This window comes from Mandrillus leucophaeus, unplaced genomic scaffold (assembly GCF_000951045.1).
Source record: "Mandrillus leucophaeus isolate KB7577 unplaced genomic scaffold, Mleu.le_1.0 Scaffold805, whole genome shotgun sequence".
In the NCBI taxonomy this organism is placed as follows: Eukaryota; Metazoa; Chordata; class Mammalia; order Primates; family Cercopithecidae; genus Mandrillus; species Mandrillus leucophaeus.
Genome location: NW_012108753.1, coordinates 758505 through 776197, shown reverse-complemented (window position 1 = coordinate 776197; position 17693 = coordinate 758505). Strand labels below are relative to the sequence as shown.

The window sequence follows — 17693 nt, the reverse complement described above, 5'->3', positions numbered from 1 at the left end:
CTGTAATCCTAGCTACTCAGCAGGCTGAGGCAGGAGAATTGCTTGAACCTGGGAGGCGGAGGTTGCAGTGAGCCGAGATCATGCCACTGCACTACAGTGTGGGTGACAGAGCAAGACTCCGTCTCCAGAAAAAAAAAAGAAAAAAAAGAAATTAAGTATTTACTACATACGGTGTTAAAAATACATATATTATCTCTTTTATTCCTTATAACCTCAAAGGTAGGTATTTAGCCTCATTTTAAAGATTCTAAGAAAGCTGAGTTTTGGAAAGTAATTTTCAGGTTTTTTAGTTAGAAACACAGTTGTAAGTGCTGAATTTCTGTTTCACTCCAGAGCCCCAGCATTTTCCTTCACATGCTATCACTACAATAGGAAATTAGAGAAATAAAAAACAAGAATTAAATCTTGCATGTTTGTTTTTCTCCTAAAACAACTTTAAAATAACTAGGCTTAGTTCTGTGACATATGAAAGAAACAGAAGTAGAGTAGACCACAGAGACGGGTAGAAAATAAGGGGAATTAAATTAGTTCCAAAAAGAAGCTAATTACTTTGTGATAACTTCAAAGAGAGTATAAATTTAAAAAAAGAAAAAAAAAAGGAAGGGGGCAAAAACGCTGTCCCCAAGCTAAGGGAAAACAAATACATCTTGTTTCTACTGACCACAAATTCAGGATCTGTGTATGTAACATAGTATGTTCCAATATATCTCCTTCTTAAGTCAAGTGAATAACCTGTACTTGCCAAGTAAAAACATTTACATTGCCATTTCAAGACTTCAGATATGAAATGAAGTTTTGAGGTCATTAAATCTCCCATCAGAATAGGGCTAAATCCTTTCTATGCCATCCTCAAATATACTCAACTACTTGTGCCTATTTTGGCAGCCAGTGATACTACAAAAGTGTGATACAGCAAATCAATGGAATATGACTCAAGAAGAATAAGGAATGAATCACTGATACAAACATACATAAATCTCAAATGCATTATTCTAAGTGAGATAAGCCAGAATCAAAAGGCTACAATCTGTAAGATTCTGGAATTCATAAGACTTTCTAGAAAAGGCAAAACTATAGAAATGGAAAACAGACTACTGGTTGCCAGGGGATTAGAGTAGGGAGGGAGACATTTGTGAAAACACTAAAAAGGGTGACTTTTACGATATGTAAATTATATCTTAATGAGAGTAAAATAAGAATGTACCCTATCCTCTTTTAAAAAAAGTGTATTCTTATAGTGAGATAAAATCTGACTCTCTAAGTAACATCTGAGGTTATGGCTGGGCTGCAGTGGCTCATGCCTGCAATCCTACCACTTTGGGAGGCCGAGGTGGGTGGATCATTCATACCCAGGAGTTTGAGACCAGTCTGGTCAATAGGGTAAAACTTCATCTCTACTAAAAATACAAAAATTAGTTGAAGGCCGGGTACAGTGGCTCACACCTGTAATCCCAGCTACTCAGGAGGCTGAGGCAGGAGAATTACATGAACCTGGGAGGTGGAAGTTGCAGTGAGCCAGAGGTTGCAATGAGCCAAGATCACACCACTACACTCCAGCCTGAGTGACAGAGCAAGCCTCTATCTCCCATCAAAAAAAAAAAAAAGCTGGGCAATGTGGCACACGCCTGTAATCCCAGCTACTAGGGAGGCTGAGGCAGGAGAATCATTTGAATCCAGGAGGCGAAGGTTGCAGTGAATCGAGATTGTACCACTGCATTGCAGCCTGGGCAACAGAGCTGGAGACATCACCTCAAAAAAAAAAAAAGAAAAAAAAAATTTGAGGTTAAAAAAAGAAACCCAAAGTCAAATAGCTCTTATATTTCCTTATTCAGGCTAAGCTCGCAGTTCCTTCCATGGTTAGCAAGTAGTCATCAACTATCACATTCATTCTTGCCTTGTCAAGTTCAAAAAGTGACATTATGTAAAAGTGAGGATTTTAATATAGATAACAGTTGAATTTCTCGGTAATGTCAAAAGTATTTGACTGCTATTTCCAGTCAAATTAGAGTAATAGACACTAGATTTACCCTCCTGCTGAAACAATTATAGCACAAAACAGATGAAACAATGGTTTTCGAAACACTGGACATCACGCAACAAAGGACAGTAATACCTGAGAGAAAGGGGAAGCATAGAGGTAAGCCTCATGATTGTCCCAGACACCACCTAGGGAGAGTTTCCAGATCATAGCACAGGGAGTAACAAAAACAGTATATGAAGAAATAATGGCTGAAAAGTTCCAAATTCCATGAAAACTATAAACCCACAGATCCAAGAAACTCAACAAATCTCAAGCATAAGAAACATGCAGGGAGGGCTAACTACACCAGGGCTTATCATAACAAAATCACTTAGAACCAATGGTAAAGAGAAAAATCGTAAAAGCAGCTAGAGAAAAAGGTCACATTACATACAGAGGAACAAAAATAAGAACAACAGGAGATATCTCATCAGAAGTAATGCCTATGAGCAAAATAAAGACTTTTTCAGGCCAGGCGCAGTGGCTCATGCCTATAATCCCAGCACTTTGGGAGGCCAAGGCGGGTGGATCACCTGAGGTCAGGAGGGTTTCTAGACAAACCTGGCCAACATGATGAAACCCCATTTCTACTAAAAATACAAAAAGTATCCGAGCGTGGTGGCAGGCACCTATAATCCCAGCTACTCGGGGCGCTGAGACAGGAGAATCACTTGAACTTGGGAGGCGGAGGTTGCAGTGACCTGAGATCGCGCCATCACACTCCAGCCTGGGGGACAAGAGTGAGACTTCATCTCAAAAAAAAAAAAAAAAGACTTTTTCAGACATACAAAAGCTGCAAAAATTCATTACTAGCATTTCATATTACAAGATAAGTGAGAGGAAGACTTTAAGGTTGAAGGAAAATAATATGGAAACGCAGATCTACACAAAGGAATAATGAGTATTGGGAATTTTTTTTCATATTATTATTCAAATATCTTTAAAAGACAAAAGACTGCTGAAAAAAAATAACAATGTAGTGTGTGGTTTATCACATACATAGAAGTAAAATACATGACAACAATAGCACAAAGACTGGGAAGAGGAGAAACGAAGTACATTATTATAAGGTTATTGTACTATCCATGAAGTGGTACATTATCACTTGAAGACAGATTGTAATAAGTTAATGATGTGCCTTGTAATTCCTAAAGCAACCACTAAAATAAGAATTACTGCTAATAAGTCAGCAAAAGATAAAACTGAATCATAAAAAATATTTGATAATTCAAAAGAAGGCTGAAAAAGAAGGAAAAGAAACAAGAACAGACTGAACAAAACGAAACAAATTACAAAGGTGGTAGCATTAACCTAACCATCCATATCAATAATTGTAAGTGCAAATGGTCTAAATTTCTCAATTAAAAGACAGAATTTATCACACTGGATATATTCAACCTTCAATAACTACCTGGCTTCTAATATTAAATAGGAGAGATTGAAATATCAAAAATAAATACACTTTAACATAGCCTGAGATAATATTCTCCTAAAGTAGAAATACGAAGGTCTGAGAGTGGGACAAAAAAAAAAAAAAAACAGAAAGGCAAAGTAAATTTTAGTGAAAAATGTTTCAGAAAATGTCTGGATTATCAGTTTTAGGAAAATATGGTAAATACATAAAAGAGCAAAGAATGGAAAAAAAAAAAATCCCTGCTTCTTTAAAGGTTATGCTATTTGAGTATACCCTTTCTGCCACCTCCTAGTCCTTATCACTGTCATCTATAAATCCCAAGGTAACGCTCCAAATCTGGCTCACATGCTTCTGCCACCAAAATTCTACATTATCTTGAGTGAAATCAGTATGCATGTAGGTGATCCACTTCTGCCTCTCCACAGCCACCACCCTCTCTAGCTGTCGTATCTTAGGTCTTGTCATCATGAAGAACTATCATAGATGCAAACTGATTCTCTGAGCAGACCCGTCAGGCTCACTTACTCCCAATTCATTAGCTCTTTTTTATTTCTTTTTTCCCTAAATTCACTAGTTCTTTAACTTAGCTGGGACCTCTAGCCAGGTGCCAGCACACTACTGCCTGCATTATCAAATCCAGCCTACCACCTATTTTTATAATACAGACACATCCATTCATTTATGTATTGTCCATGAATGCTTGCATGTTACAGTGGCAAAGTTGAGTAGCTGAAACAGCCTGCAAAACCCAAAATATTTACTATCCAGCCCTTTACAGAAAAAGTTTGCTGACCTGCCCTAGAACAGAATCTACTCACTTACTTTTAATTCACCCATTAGCCAGCCTCCTTGTGTCTTCACTTCCTTCCCTCTGTAGTTTCAGTTCATGGCTTATCACTTCAATCATTCCTTTGCCAAATTTTTTTGTCCCTTTGTTTCTCCGTGAATTCAACTATTAACTATCTGCATTCTCTTCGACTTTACCCAGGCTACCAAATGTGCAGCTTAGTGCCTCTACATACACTCATGATCACACACCTCAACTGGACTCTTAGCTTTTCTCGACCCTACTATTTCCTAGAAAGTTAGTCTTCCTGTTTACCATTAGCATTTTAAACCTTTTCTACTTCTTAAACATCTGACCCACTCTCAGCAGATAATCCTATCTCATACATAAAGCTATCATTTGTGGACATTCCCTCAAATACCCACCACCAAATAGAAATCCAAATCTATAAACCTGTTAACCTAATTTCCTACATTCTCTTTTGGTAATGATAAAAGACATGCTCCTCCTGCCATTCTCCAGCTATGCTCAGAATCCAAACCCTATCACCTTCTTTACATTATCTTCCTGTTTTGAGTACCTCTACTCTTTCCCTTTTATTGGTTACTCCTCTAAGACACATATCACACATGTGCGTGCACACACAACTTTCCTTGACCCCATGTGTCCTTCCAGCTATTGCTCTCTCTCTCCTTCACCTTCACAACCTAAGCTTCCTGAAAGCTAACTATACCCACTTTGTTTCTGCCCTCACCTCTCTCCTAAAGTTCTCAGTGTCCCACGTGTCACAAAGTCCTACAGATATTCTTCAGCTCTCTGGGAAATAACCAGTAGTGTTGAATAGTCCTTCCTTCTGGAAACCATCTCTTCTCTTGGTTTCCTTGGTCTCCTGGTTTTCCTCCTACCATTAATGTACTCTGTATCAGACTCCTTTTCATGTTTCCATTCTTCTACCAGTCTTTTAAATGTCACCCCTCAGGGTTCCATTTTATGTAATCTTACCTCACATACAGCTCCTGGGTGATCGTTTCAACTCCAGTGGCTGTGAGTGCCACCAGTACCATGTGTTGATACCTCTCAAATTTATGTCTCTAACACATCCATATTTCTGGCTTGAGCTTCAGACCCATATACTCAATTGTCTACTAGCCATCTTCACTTGGTTATCTAAGAAATAAATCCAAAAGTGAACCCACCATTTTCTAAACCTACTTCTGGTCTAGTCGTTCAAACTACAAATGTGGGAGTCACTTCTGACTCATCCTTTTTTCACCCCCTACATCCAATCAAGAAGTAGTTCCTGTGCTTGCCTTGGCAGCACATATACTAAAATTAGAATAATACAGAGAAGATCAGCATAAAATCAAATTTATGTATACATAAAAAGAACTAGTTCCTGCAGATTTTACTTCCTAAATATTTCATGAACACACCCTTGTCAAGGAAACCTTACTCATTTGCCCAGGTTGCTGCAACAGTCCTCTAACCAGTCGCCCCCTCTCCAACACTGCTCCTCTCTAATCCATCTTCCACACTACAGTCCATGTAATCCAAGAGCAAATCTGATCATAAACCCCTAATTAAGATCCTTCGAATGCTTTCCTTCTTCAAATGCTCAGAATATTCCTAGGCATGAACTACTTAACATGTTTCACAAGACCCTTGTAACTATTCTACCCCCCAGCTAACTCTCTATCTACCTCTGGAAACATTCCTTCCCTCTCTCCCACTACTATCCAGGTATCCCATTTCTCAAATGTGCCATAGTCTTACCTCAGAAGCTTTGCTGCTAATACTCTGTCTTTCTCCCACCTCCCATTCAACAAATATTTAGTCAGTCTACTTGCCCTGGCTAATTTCTACTTGTCCTTCAGATGTCAAAATTAAACATCACTTCCTCCAAGAAGGCTTTCTTGACCACTTGACTAAGTTTGTGCTACTGCGCTCAGTAACACTTATTATTTCTCCATTATACATGTCATATGTTATTGTAATCGCCTCTTTAACTATCTTCCCTATAAAAATCCAACAGGGCATTGTTGTCTTATTCACTGGATTTGGTACTAGGTCTGAAAAACATTATATATACAATATTTATAAGATTAGTGGATGGTCAGAAAGATAGAACAAATGATACTACGTACTAACTAAATATTATACACTGAGAATAACTAGGTATTGTATACTAAGAAAATAAACATTTGAGTAAGGAAGTATTCTCAGAATATTTCCTAGTTTACAGATCAGGAATGGAGTAACCATAGAGAAATTAAGTAGGATCACGGGAATTTAAAATGTTGGGGCAGAGTCAAACTTACATCTATCTGCTTTTAAAACACAAGCCCCTTCTACTGAGCTGCGCTGCTTACTTATAAACTTTACAATTTTTTTTTAAAAGACAGGATCTCACTCTTTCACTCAGGCTGGAGTGCAGTGGCACAATCTTAGCACACTGTAACCTAACTTCAAACTCTTGAGCTCAAGTGATCCTTTCACCTCAGCCTCCCCAGTAGCTAGGACTACAGGCATGTGCCACCATCCCCAGCTAATTTTTTAATTTTTATGTAGAGACAGGGTCTTGCTACGTTGCCCAGGCTGGTCTCAAACTCCTAGCCTCAAGCAATCCTCCCTCCTTGGCCTCCCAAAGTGGGATTATAAGAATTAGCTACTGCAGCCAGTCATGTTTACTTACGAACACTTAAAAAATATATTGCATCTAGGCTTCTATTCTCCTAAATTGATATCCAAAACTTAAGAAATGAAAACCTTTTAATGCAATACTAATTAAAATCACTCTTTTGAGTCAGTTAATATAGTATTAGAACGTTTCTAACAAATAGCCTAGATTTTTTAAAAATTTATTTTGAAACTTAAGCACAACTCAGGTCACAAGAACAGACACTCAAGTAAAAGACAGAATAGTAAAAAACAAAGGAAAAAAAATACACCAGTGATCAACTGGCATTGCTGTAGATCTCAAGCATTCAATATTCAGCTGAGGAAACGCATTAATACATTACTACACTGAAGTAACTATAAAATTGGCAGTACATTTAGAACTCATTTTGGAAAGTTCTTTCATACATTGTCAAATATAGAAGCAATATGATAAAATGGGAAGAATATGAATTTTGGGGTCAGAAAGACCTGGGTTCGTCTCCATATTCTGTCGTTACTTAATATCTTTGTGACGTTGGGCAACTTTTTCCACTTCCCTGAGTTTAAATTTCACATATGTAAAATCCAAATAAACATTATCTGTACCGAAGATACTTTACTGAATAACTACTTTAAAATTTAAAGTGATATGTACATAAATATATATTTATAAAGCCTCTAGCACAAGGTACATATTTCAGTAAATGATATAAATGAACATTAATGTTTTCAGATATCTGACTGGGAAATTTAACCTGAAATTATACCAAAAATGTACCTATCTGAAATATGGTTGATAACTTTTGATTAATTTTTGTCATTCTTCCCTAATACCTACTAAGTGAATTATTATTATTATTATTATTATTTTTTTTTTTGAGACGGAGTCTCGCTGTGTCGCCCAGGCTGGGGTGCAGTGGCGCGATCTCGGCTCACTGCAAGCTCCGCCTCCTGGGTTCTACTAAGTGAATTATATCTATATTTCTTAATATCTGATTATTTACAAGTAATAGTTTATATTGTTTGATGGTATGAAGAAGTAGGAGAAAAAGAAGAAATAACTCAAAATTATAATAAATGCTTCAGCTGTTAAAACATGTTCTAGTTACAGAAACTCCTGTGGGCAAGAAAGACCAAAACAGTTCTCCATCTGAAACCGAAGAATTATGTTTTTGGGATGAGGAATTCCTCTGTGCTTTAAGAAGAAATCTCTTACCTCCATATTTCCTACTCTTTCTCAGGATTTCAAGGGCATGATGTACTTTGTACTGCACATCTCAAAGTTCCCATTAATTGGACAGACCCAGCAAGACAAGGTTATGCTGGTGCATATTACCCCAAGAACTCTGATCCTTCCAGTAAGGAAGGATCTGCTTATGTTTTTCTGAACATAAGCAGAAAATGGCAAACTAAAAGAAAGGGGAAGAGGGAAAAGGAAGGAAGGTGGTGGAAAATGATCTAAATGACACTAAATGATTGGTGCCAAAAGACAAGTAGGTCAGAAAAAATAACTAACATGCAAATAATTAGAAACTAACTTATAGTTGTAAACATTGTTGCTAGAAAATAGTAGACATTAATTATTTCTTTTTAACACTTCAACTTCCTTTAAAATTAGCTTACCAGAATCATAGCTTGGAGGCTTCATATCTCCCTGATTCAATTCTGTCCCATATTTCAACTTGTGGTATTTGGCTCTAACAAAGAAATGAGAAAACACAGACCATCTTAAAATACATTTAAATTAATTTTAACATACACAATAGTAGTAGTTACAAGAATTCAGTAGTCCTGGCTGAACACTCCTAGAACTTTCAAAGGCTCATAGCTTTCCATGGTGTCAAAGTTATAATACAAAAGTGCTTGCCTTTTTCGTTGTTGCTGTTGTTGTTATACCATCAAGTATCCTTTTAACAAAATAAAGGAATAACTCTGGGAACCATAACTCTTCTTTCTGTAATAACAAAATGAACCATATAATATCCTAGTTTCTGCAGTATTCAAATTTTCCTGATGATTGTCAAAGCAAAATTTTACTATCAAAAACAGTTAAAAAAAAAAAAAAAGTTTGGATTGTGAAATAAATTTGTAGAAGACTTTTCTAAAAAAAATTGAGCTTTTTAAAAAGAAAAGTCATCTACAATATTATGTGCCTTGTCAGATAATCATGATTTGCCAAATATGCATTATACTGTACAATCCAAGGGGGGAAACCCAAATCATCAATGTTGAGTAAGATATTCCACTAGAAATGAATTTTTTTAAACTAGTCAAGATATCCTTTGTCTTTTACTCAAAAAGAACTGTGAATGGGAATACTATCTTATCTTCTTTTCAAAGTTGACAGAATGTTATCATTCTGGTTAATAGGATTTAACCATCTGATTTAAATATCTCAGATTTAACCATCTGAGACTAGATAAATAACCCAGATAATGTAGAAATTTTTTAAAGGGTGACTAAAAATAGCCATATCTGCTTATTCTATTCGTATATTTTCACTTGTCAGCTCCCTAAAATATTGAGGCTGTTTATAATAAATATTCAATGTGTTAAGAATGGGATATTAATACAAACAACAATAATTTGAAAAACCAAAATAATAATCTGAAAAACCAAAATAAAGTAATAAAGGAAGAAAAGTGTAACAGCCAAATTTGAAAGTTTTTTTTGTTTTTGTTTTTGTTTTTTAATAAAAACCTAACTGAGCACTTACCATTAGGTTTTTTCACAATTTAAGAAAAGCAGTGGCCGGGCACGGGCGCTCATGCCTGTAATCCCAAAACTTTGGGAGGCCAAAGTAGATGGGTCACCAGAGGTCAGGAGTTCGAGACCAGAATGGCCAATATGGTGGAACCCTGTCTCTACCAAAAAATACAAAAATTAGCCAGGCATGGTGGTGCTCCTGTAATCCCAGTTACTAGGGAGGCTAAGGTGGGAGAATCACTTAAACCAAATCCTGTCTAAAAAAAAAAGAAAGAAAAGTAGAAAGGAAATGAAAAATTATTTGCTCAAATGTATAAAATACTGAAATCCTTCTTATTTTGCAATAATCATTTTGCAGTCACAACAGGAAAAAAAAAGTTGGGAATTCTAAGAAAACCTATGAAAATCATAGGCAGTTGATATCCTATTTCTTAAGGTAGGTGATGGGTACATAAGTATTTTTTACAATAGTCTTTATATCTTATACGTATGTATGAAATGTTTTATAGTAACATTTACACATTAAGAAGAAAAAAATATATTCATATGACAATGAACTGATCTCTTAAGCAAAAAGTAAAAGGTACAAAATACTACATATGTCTCCATATATTTTTTAAAAGATATATATCTATTTCATTAGCCTATGCACATGAATCTTTCTGGAAGGATACATAATACATAAGATATCAGTTGATAAGATTTCCTTGGGAAAGGAAATCAATGAACTGAGGCAGAAGGGAGACAATTTTTGTTGTTATTTGGTTAATTAACTATATATATATATATATATATTTAAACTTTAGTAAATATGTTTGGTCCAAATTATTTAGAACATCTATTCTCAATGTGTCTCTTAACCACAAAGATTTTGTCACTGGACTAAATGTTTGCCCATCTAGTTTAATGCATTTGTAATACCATTGATCATCAGAAGGTAAGATTTACAGACACTAATTTGACTTGCAGTTAATAGAAAGTAAATAAGGTTCTAAATGTAACTGTCAATCTCTTACTTTTCCAGAAACACACTTCATTTACCATAAGACAAAGTAGTAATACCTGCTAGAAGTCAAAATAGCAACTGAATGTAACTAGCCTGAAGACAATTATACTAAAACTTTTAAAATAATAGTGGCAATAAAATGTTATGGAGTTTATATTTTATATATATATAGAAAAACATTTTCAAACAGAAAATGCTGTATGATAGTGCAATCTAGTGGTCTCAGGAAAAACTACAACAGAACCTACAAAAAGGGAAGAGAAAATATTTTACGAAAATAAATGTAACAAAAATTGTGACACATTATGAACATTTTATTTTAAAAATTAGACAAAGGTAAAATATGTAAAGAACTATTGTGTTTGCCACAAGCTATGGTCCCTTAAATCAAGGTTTCCCTACTGAATTGTTACATTCGCTAAAATATATTTTTCTCACAGAACCCTCCTTAAGCTTAATAGCATTCCTTTTGAAGTCAATATGTGAAAAGACCTTCTCACTCATACCGTTTTCCACTGTTTTAACACTCAGCTCACTGTTTTAACCAATCTTTCTTGTTTGCTATTCCTTTTCTATCTAATTCTGCCTGTAAGATAAAAAAGGAGATCTTATATCTAGCAACTCCATGTTTGATACACAGGGAGACCCTCCATAAATGACCTTTATTGGATAAAAATAACATAAAAATTATTTAATAACTATAATACACTAAAGAAGAGTAATTTTAGCTTTGTTTCAAAGCCTATTATTATACATATTATGCTAGGAGTATAACATAGCATCTCAATTGTATCTTAAATGTGGATGCTAAAAATAATTTGATTAATTTCAATGAACTGTTACTGAATTCCTAGTTTACAGGCACTGTGCTGGCTGCTGGGACAACCTACAGTTTGTAGTTAGGTAAGGGTGGAAGGCAAGGGTATGCATAAGAGACAGGAATGTAAATAACTATAGCATACTGTGTAAGAGCTATAAGGGCTATTAACAAGTATTACAAGAATGCAGATAAGAGATTATCTAATTTGGTCAAAATCGGTGTCAAAGAAAGCTACCAAAAAGAAGGTAACACGTGAGATTTTAGCTAAATCTCAAAAAACCAGTGGGAGTTTTCCAATCAGAAAATGGATTGATGGAGAGGGCATTTCTGTCAGAAGGGACATCTTAAGTGGAAGAAAAAAAAAAAACACACAAAGTGGGTCAAAAAACAGCAAACAGAATAATTACACCCAAAAGGTATGGAAGGAATGGAGTCAGAGAAGGAACAGAAAGGGCCTGGTTGTGAAGAACTTTACTAAGAACCTGAAATTAGCTAGATATTTTTAAACAGGGATATAACAGGATTATCATATTTGTGTTTCAGAAAATGAATTCTATGGATATGGAAGATGAATTAAAATATAGAAATACTAGAAGCGAGGAGGACAGTTAAGTTACTACAGTAGAGTAGATAAAAGTAGCAGTGAATAGAGAGAAATTTTTAGAATGGTAGAAATTTTTCAGAATTGTATTTATATAGTATTTGAGGTTTCTCAGCATAGATGCTCCTAAGTCAACCTCAGATTATACACTATGGAATCCTGAAAATTTATAGTAAATTTTATCACACATTAAGGAATGCTTTGATAAATCCACTGCTAGATAAGTAATTCTTCTGTAACATTAACAATTTGGTTTTACTTTCGGATCTTAAAGTGGGACTGCTTAGAAAATCTGCAAAAATCATGCAAAGAAAATCATGTAAAATCATGATCTTTAGGCATTTGCAGGTGAAATGGCAAGATATCTGGAATTGTATTAAAATAGATCAAGGTGAAAAAGACTGACAAAAACATTAACTGTTAAAACCTGGGGCTGTATATATAAAAGATATTAGTTTCTCTATGAGTATATGTCACATTTTCCTCAATAATTCTTTTTAAAATTCAATTTAAAATTCAAGCCACAAATAAATGCTTTTTAAAAATTTCTTAGTTTATTATACAAATAGTGCTGTAACATCATGAATAATCCCAAATCATTCTATATACTTCAAAAGATACAAAACAAGGCTGGGCACGGTGGCCCACGCCTATAATCCCAACACTTTGGGAGGCCGAGATGGGGAGATCACCTGAGGTCGGGAGTTCGAAACCAGCCTGACCAACATGGAGAAACCCCATCTCTACTAAAAATACAAAATTAGCTGGCTGTGGTGGCGCATGCCTGTAATCCCAGCTACTGGGGAGGCTGAGGCAGAAGAATCGCTTGAACTCAGGAGGAGGAAGCTGCAGTGAGCCGAGATTGTGCCATTGCACTCCAGCCTGGGCAACAAGAGCAAAACTCTGTCTCAAAAAAAAAAAAAAAAAAAAAAAGACACAAAACCAGCAACTCTTTTCCAGGAGCATCCCATTTAGTTAAGGAAGAAAAGAAAAAAATCTTCCCTACATTCAGCCAGTTTCTTATCTCAACTGTCCTTCAGAGTCAAATTTCTTAAAAAAATAAGCAACTCTGCCAGGCACAGTGGCTCACGCCTGTAATCCCAGCACTCTGGGAGGCTGAGGTGGGCGGATCACAAGGTCAAGGAATCGAGACCACCCTGGCCAACATGGTGAAACCCCACCTCTATTAAAAATAAAATAATCAGCCCAGCGTGGTGGCACACGCCTGTAGTCCCAGCTGCTCAGGAGGCTGAGGCAGGAGAATGGCTTGAACCTGGGAGGCGGAGGTTGCAGTGAGCTGAGATCACGCCACTGTATTCCAGCCTGGTGACGGAGCAAGACTCCAACTCAAAGAAAAAAAGAAATAAATAAGCAACTCTATCTCTCCCCACTTCATCCTTCTCAGCCCTCGATCCTCTGTGATCTGGCTCATGTTCCTGCTGCCTTACTAAGGATGCTTTAGTAAGGGTACCAATAAGCTTCCAACAGGCAACTCCAAATGACTATTTTCAGTATACAACTTACTTCGGGTCTACTTAGCATCTTCAGTTATTGAACTCCCTCCTTTAACTCACTTCCAAAATACTACTCTCTCCTCCTTCCTTCTCTATTTCTTTGTTGGCTCTTCTTCCTCTGTCTTCTCCTCAAGTATTTCTACTTCCTGTCACTCCTTCTAGTTCTCTCTTCTGTTTCCACAATACTTGTTCTACCAACTACTCCTTTCACTTCACTCACAGTAATACTGATGATTCCCAAGTATATATCTATCATCATGAGTCCCTCTCACATATCTGATCTTTAATTCTTCTTTTTAACTCATTTGATACCTTCTAAAAGTCTCTCATAATTCAGATAGTCCTTCAAGTCAGAAACCTGGGAGTCGTTCTCAAATTATCTTTCTCACTCACCCACTGTACCATCTCCAAATTTTTATATAATCTTCAGATTTCATGGATTCTACTTTAACAATTTTTTATAGTTGATGTGTCTCCATTTTAGCAGCTACTATGTTATCATTTCTCATCTTAAACTATTACAATCTTTCTGCCTGTGTTTCCAGATCTTTCCAGTCCACCCCCCACACTGAGGTCAGGAGATCTTTCTAAAAATGTATTTCATACTCTATCTTGCTTAAAACTTTCAAGTGCTTAACAACTAAATGCAGTATATATTTCCAGATTGGATCTTGAACCAGGGAAAAAAAATGCTACAAAGATCATTATTAGGACATCTGAATATAGACTATATCAGATAATAAAATATCAATGTTACATTTCTTTAATTTGGTAATGTACTATAATTATATAAGGAAATGTCCTTGCTCTTAGGAAATATACACGGAGGTAGTTAGGGACAAACTAGCAAATGATTTAGGGGAAAAAATGATACCTATAGAGATAGCAAACACAATAAAGCAAACATAGCAAAACTTTTCAATTGGTGAATCTGGGTTAAGGGTATACAAGATTCTTGCAATTCCTCTGTTAGTTTGAGATCATGTTAGTTAAAATTTTTTTGGCTGGGCATGGTGACTCATGCCTATAATCACGGCACTTTGAGAGGCTATAGCAGGAGGACTGCTCGAGCCCAGGAGTTCCAGACCAGCCCTGGCAACAGGGCAAGACCCTGTTTCTCTAAAAACTAAAAAATTTATCTGTGTGGACTGGAGTATATCTGTATTCCCAGACACTCGGGAGGCTGAAGTGGGAGGATCACTTGTGCCCAGAAGGTTGACACTGCAGTGAGCCATGACTGTGCCACTGCACTCCAGCCTGGTCGACAGAGCAAGACCCTGTCTCAAAAAAAAAAAAAAAAATTTAAACTTCCCATATTCCCTGTTACATGTAAAAGTTTGAACTCCTTGGTTAGGCTCTCTGTGATCTGACTCTTGCCCCCTCTACCATTATCGGTCATCAATTGAGAGGAGGACCACAACCAACATCCTACTCTCCACACACAAAGATTACAAATTTCTCAACACACCAAACTGCTTTGTTCCACGTCAAACATGTTTTCTCTACGTCCTGCAACTTGTCTAACAAGCACCTTCTTATTTCATGCTATCCAAGCCTCACCTCCTCTTACTCTGCCCTCCTTTCTACTTTCACGTTCCAGACGAAAATAACCACTCTGGGCCGCGGTGGCTCATGCCACCCAGCACTTTCGGAGGCCGAGGCAGGTGATCACGAAGTCAACAGATCGAGACCATCCTGGCCAATATGGTGAAACCCTGTCTCTGTTGAAAATATAAAAATTAGCTGGGTGTGGTGGCGAGCGCCTGTAATCCCAGCTACTCGGGAGGCTGAGGCAGGAGAACTGCTTGAACCCAGGAGGTGGAGGTTGCAGTGGGCTGAGATGGTGCCACGGCACTCCAGCCTGGCAACAGAGCAAAAATCCATCTCAAAAAAAAAAAAAATATCTCAAATACTCGGCCGGGTACATTGGCTCATGCCTGTAATCCCAGCACTTTGGGAGGCCGAGGTGGTGGATTACCTGAGGTCAGGAGTTCAAGACCAGTCTGACCAATATGGTGAAACCCCGCCTCTACTAAAAATGCAAAAAAATTAGCCAGGCATGGTAGCATGCGCTTGTAGTCCCAGCAACTCGGGAGGTTGAGACAGGAGAACTGCTTGACCCCAGGAGGCGGAGGCTGCAGTGAGCTGAGATCACACCACTGCACTCCAGCCTAGTCAACAAAGCGGGACTCTGCGGAAAAAAAAAAGAAAAAGAAAAAGAAAAAAAAAAAATCTCACTACTCCCAAATTACGTACTTTTAAAAATGTTTTTATTCTTTCCATGTCCCTAATACAGCTTTTCACCAACTTTCCTGAATATGAAAAGAAACACATATTTTTCACTAAGAGGTCAACCTATTTTCAATCTCTTATGCCATTTAAAGATTCTACATGATGATGAACACAAGTTCTAATAGAATTTTATCTTTCTCATTATTCATAAATATCATCTATTTATCCAATTGTATCTAAATGCTATTTTATTGCAAATATCCCATTCACCAACTTGAAAAAGAGAAAAACAAAACAAGCATCATTAAAAACGAAGCAAAAAAGTAGCAAAAGAGATAATTCCAATATTACCTATACATACTCAGTTACCTAAAAAAAATGAACTGGCTCAGACTATTGACAAAAAAATCCAAGGCCTATTCATTAAAGCAAATAAATAACTCATACAACTTCCAAAACTCTCACTCATGACCTATTTTCCTTTACTTGTGACCCAAATTTAGTTACTTGAGTATCTTAGAAACTAGCAAAATAGAAAGGTAAGATAAGCTTCTGGAGAGATTGTAACGGCAGACAGCAAAGGAACAAAACACACACAAAAAAGTCTATAGGCTGGGCACGGTGGCTCACGCCTGTAATCCCAGCACTTTGGGAGGCTGAGATGGGTGGATCACGAGGTCAGGAGATCGAGACCATCCTGGCTAACATGGTGAAAGTCCGTCTCTACTAAAAATACAAAAAATTAGCTGGGTGTGGTGGCGGGCACCTGTAGTCCCAGCTACTTGGGAGGCTGAGGCAGGAGAATGGTGTGAAGCCGGGAGGTGGAGCTTGCAGTGAGCCAAGATCATGCCACTGCACTCCAGCCTGGGCAACAGAGCGAGACTCCGTCTCAAAAAAAAAAAAAAGTCTATATAGAATCAACATAGTCTGCTGGAACAATTTTTTTCTAAAGAAAATACATCAAATTGAGTAATATTAAATGACAGGAAAAAGAGTAAACATTATAGAAATTTTGTTTAAAAATTAAAAACGATTTCAACTTTAAAATGAATGGATATTGACAGTTCAGGGAGCACATCTGTTTCTTCAAAACAGGCAGAGTAGGAAAAACATGTTGCTAATTTTTAAAAAATCATATAAATCAGTTTTTTGATCACTATTAAACTATTCATAAAATTAACATATTACAACCATTCATACAAATGTTTACTACAGATACTCCTGAATCCAAGCAGTATTAACATTTAAATTTATTTTAGGAATGATGAAAAAATTATTCCAACATTTAAGAGACCGCCATTTTTGCCGGGCCCAGTGGCTCACACTTGTAATCCCAGCACTTTAGGAGACCCGAGGTGGGCAGATCACCTGAGGTCAGGAGTTCAAGACCAGCCTGACCAACATGGAGAAATCCCATCTCTACTAAACATACAAAATTAGCTCGGTGTGGTGGCGCATGCCTGTAATCCCAGCTACTGGGGAGGCTGAGGCAGGAGAACTGCTTGAAACCAGGAGGCGGAGGTTGCAGAGAGCCGAGATCGCACCATTGCACTCCAGCCTGGGCAACAAGAGCGAAACTCCATCTCAAAAACAAACAAAAAAAAAGAACACCACTTTTCATTTTACTGAATTACCTTTCCTGTTTAAGAGCATATTCCAACATTTTGATCCTCCTCACAAGATCCTTCTTCAAATTTTCTTGGCCCTTCCTTTCTCCCTGTAGGAAGGCAATCTGGGCCTGAGTAGGGGAAAGACAGACAAAATTCAGTTTAGACCAAAAAAAAAAAAAAAATTATTTTAACTCAGTAAAGAACCTTTGGAAGTTAGAACAATTAGATGCAAAAATATTTCCTTTACCTATTTCTCACAAAGTATGTACAAATATAAAAATGCACTGACTGCAAGGGGGAAAAAGGATTTAAGTTAAATAGGGCT

The 17693-nt window shown here is 36.9% G+C and overlaps 1 protein-coding gene across 2 annotated transcripts in view; it reads right to left on the bottom strand.

Annotated features, from left to right (window-relative positions):
- STRN (striatin, calmodulin binding protein) overlaps positions 1 to 17493 on the bottom strand; it is a 96971-nt gene extending 79478 nt beyond the window's left edge. For both annotated transcript variants that reach the window (XM_011967637.1, XM_011967638.1), the window contains exons 1-2: positions 17393 to 17493; positions 8503 to 8576 (exon numbers count right to left, since the gene is read on the bottom strand). In XM_011967637.1, coding sequence (XP_011823027.1) covers positions 8503 to 8576; positions 17393 to 17421 — 103 coding nt within the window. In that variant the 5' untranslated portion in view covers positions 17422 to 17493. The remainder of the gene's footprint in view (positions 1 to 8502; positions 8577 to 17392) is intronic.
- Positions 17494 to 17693: the final 200 nt, after the last annotated feature.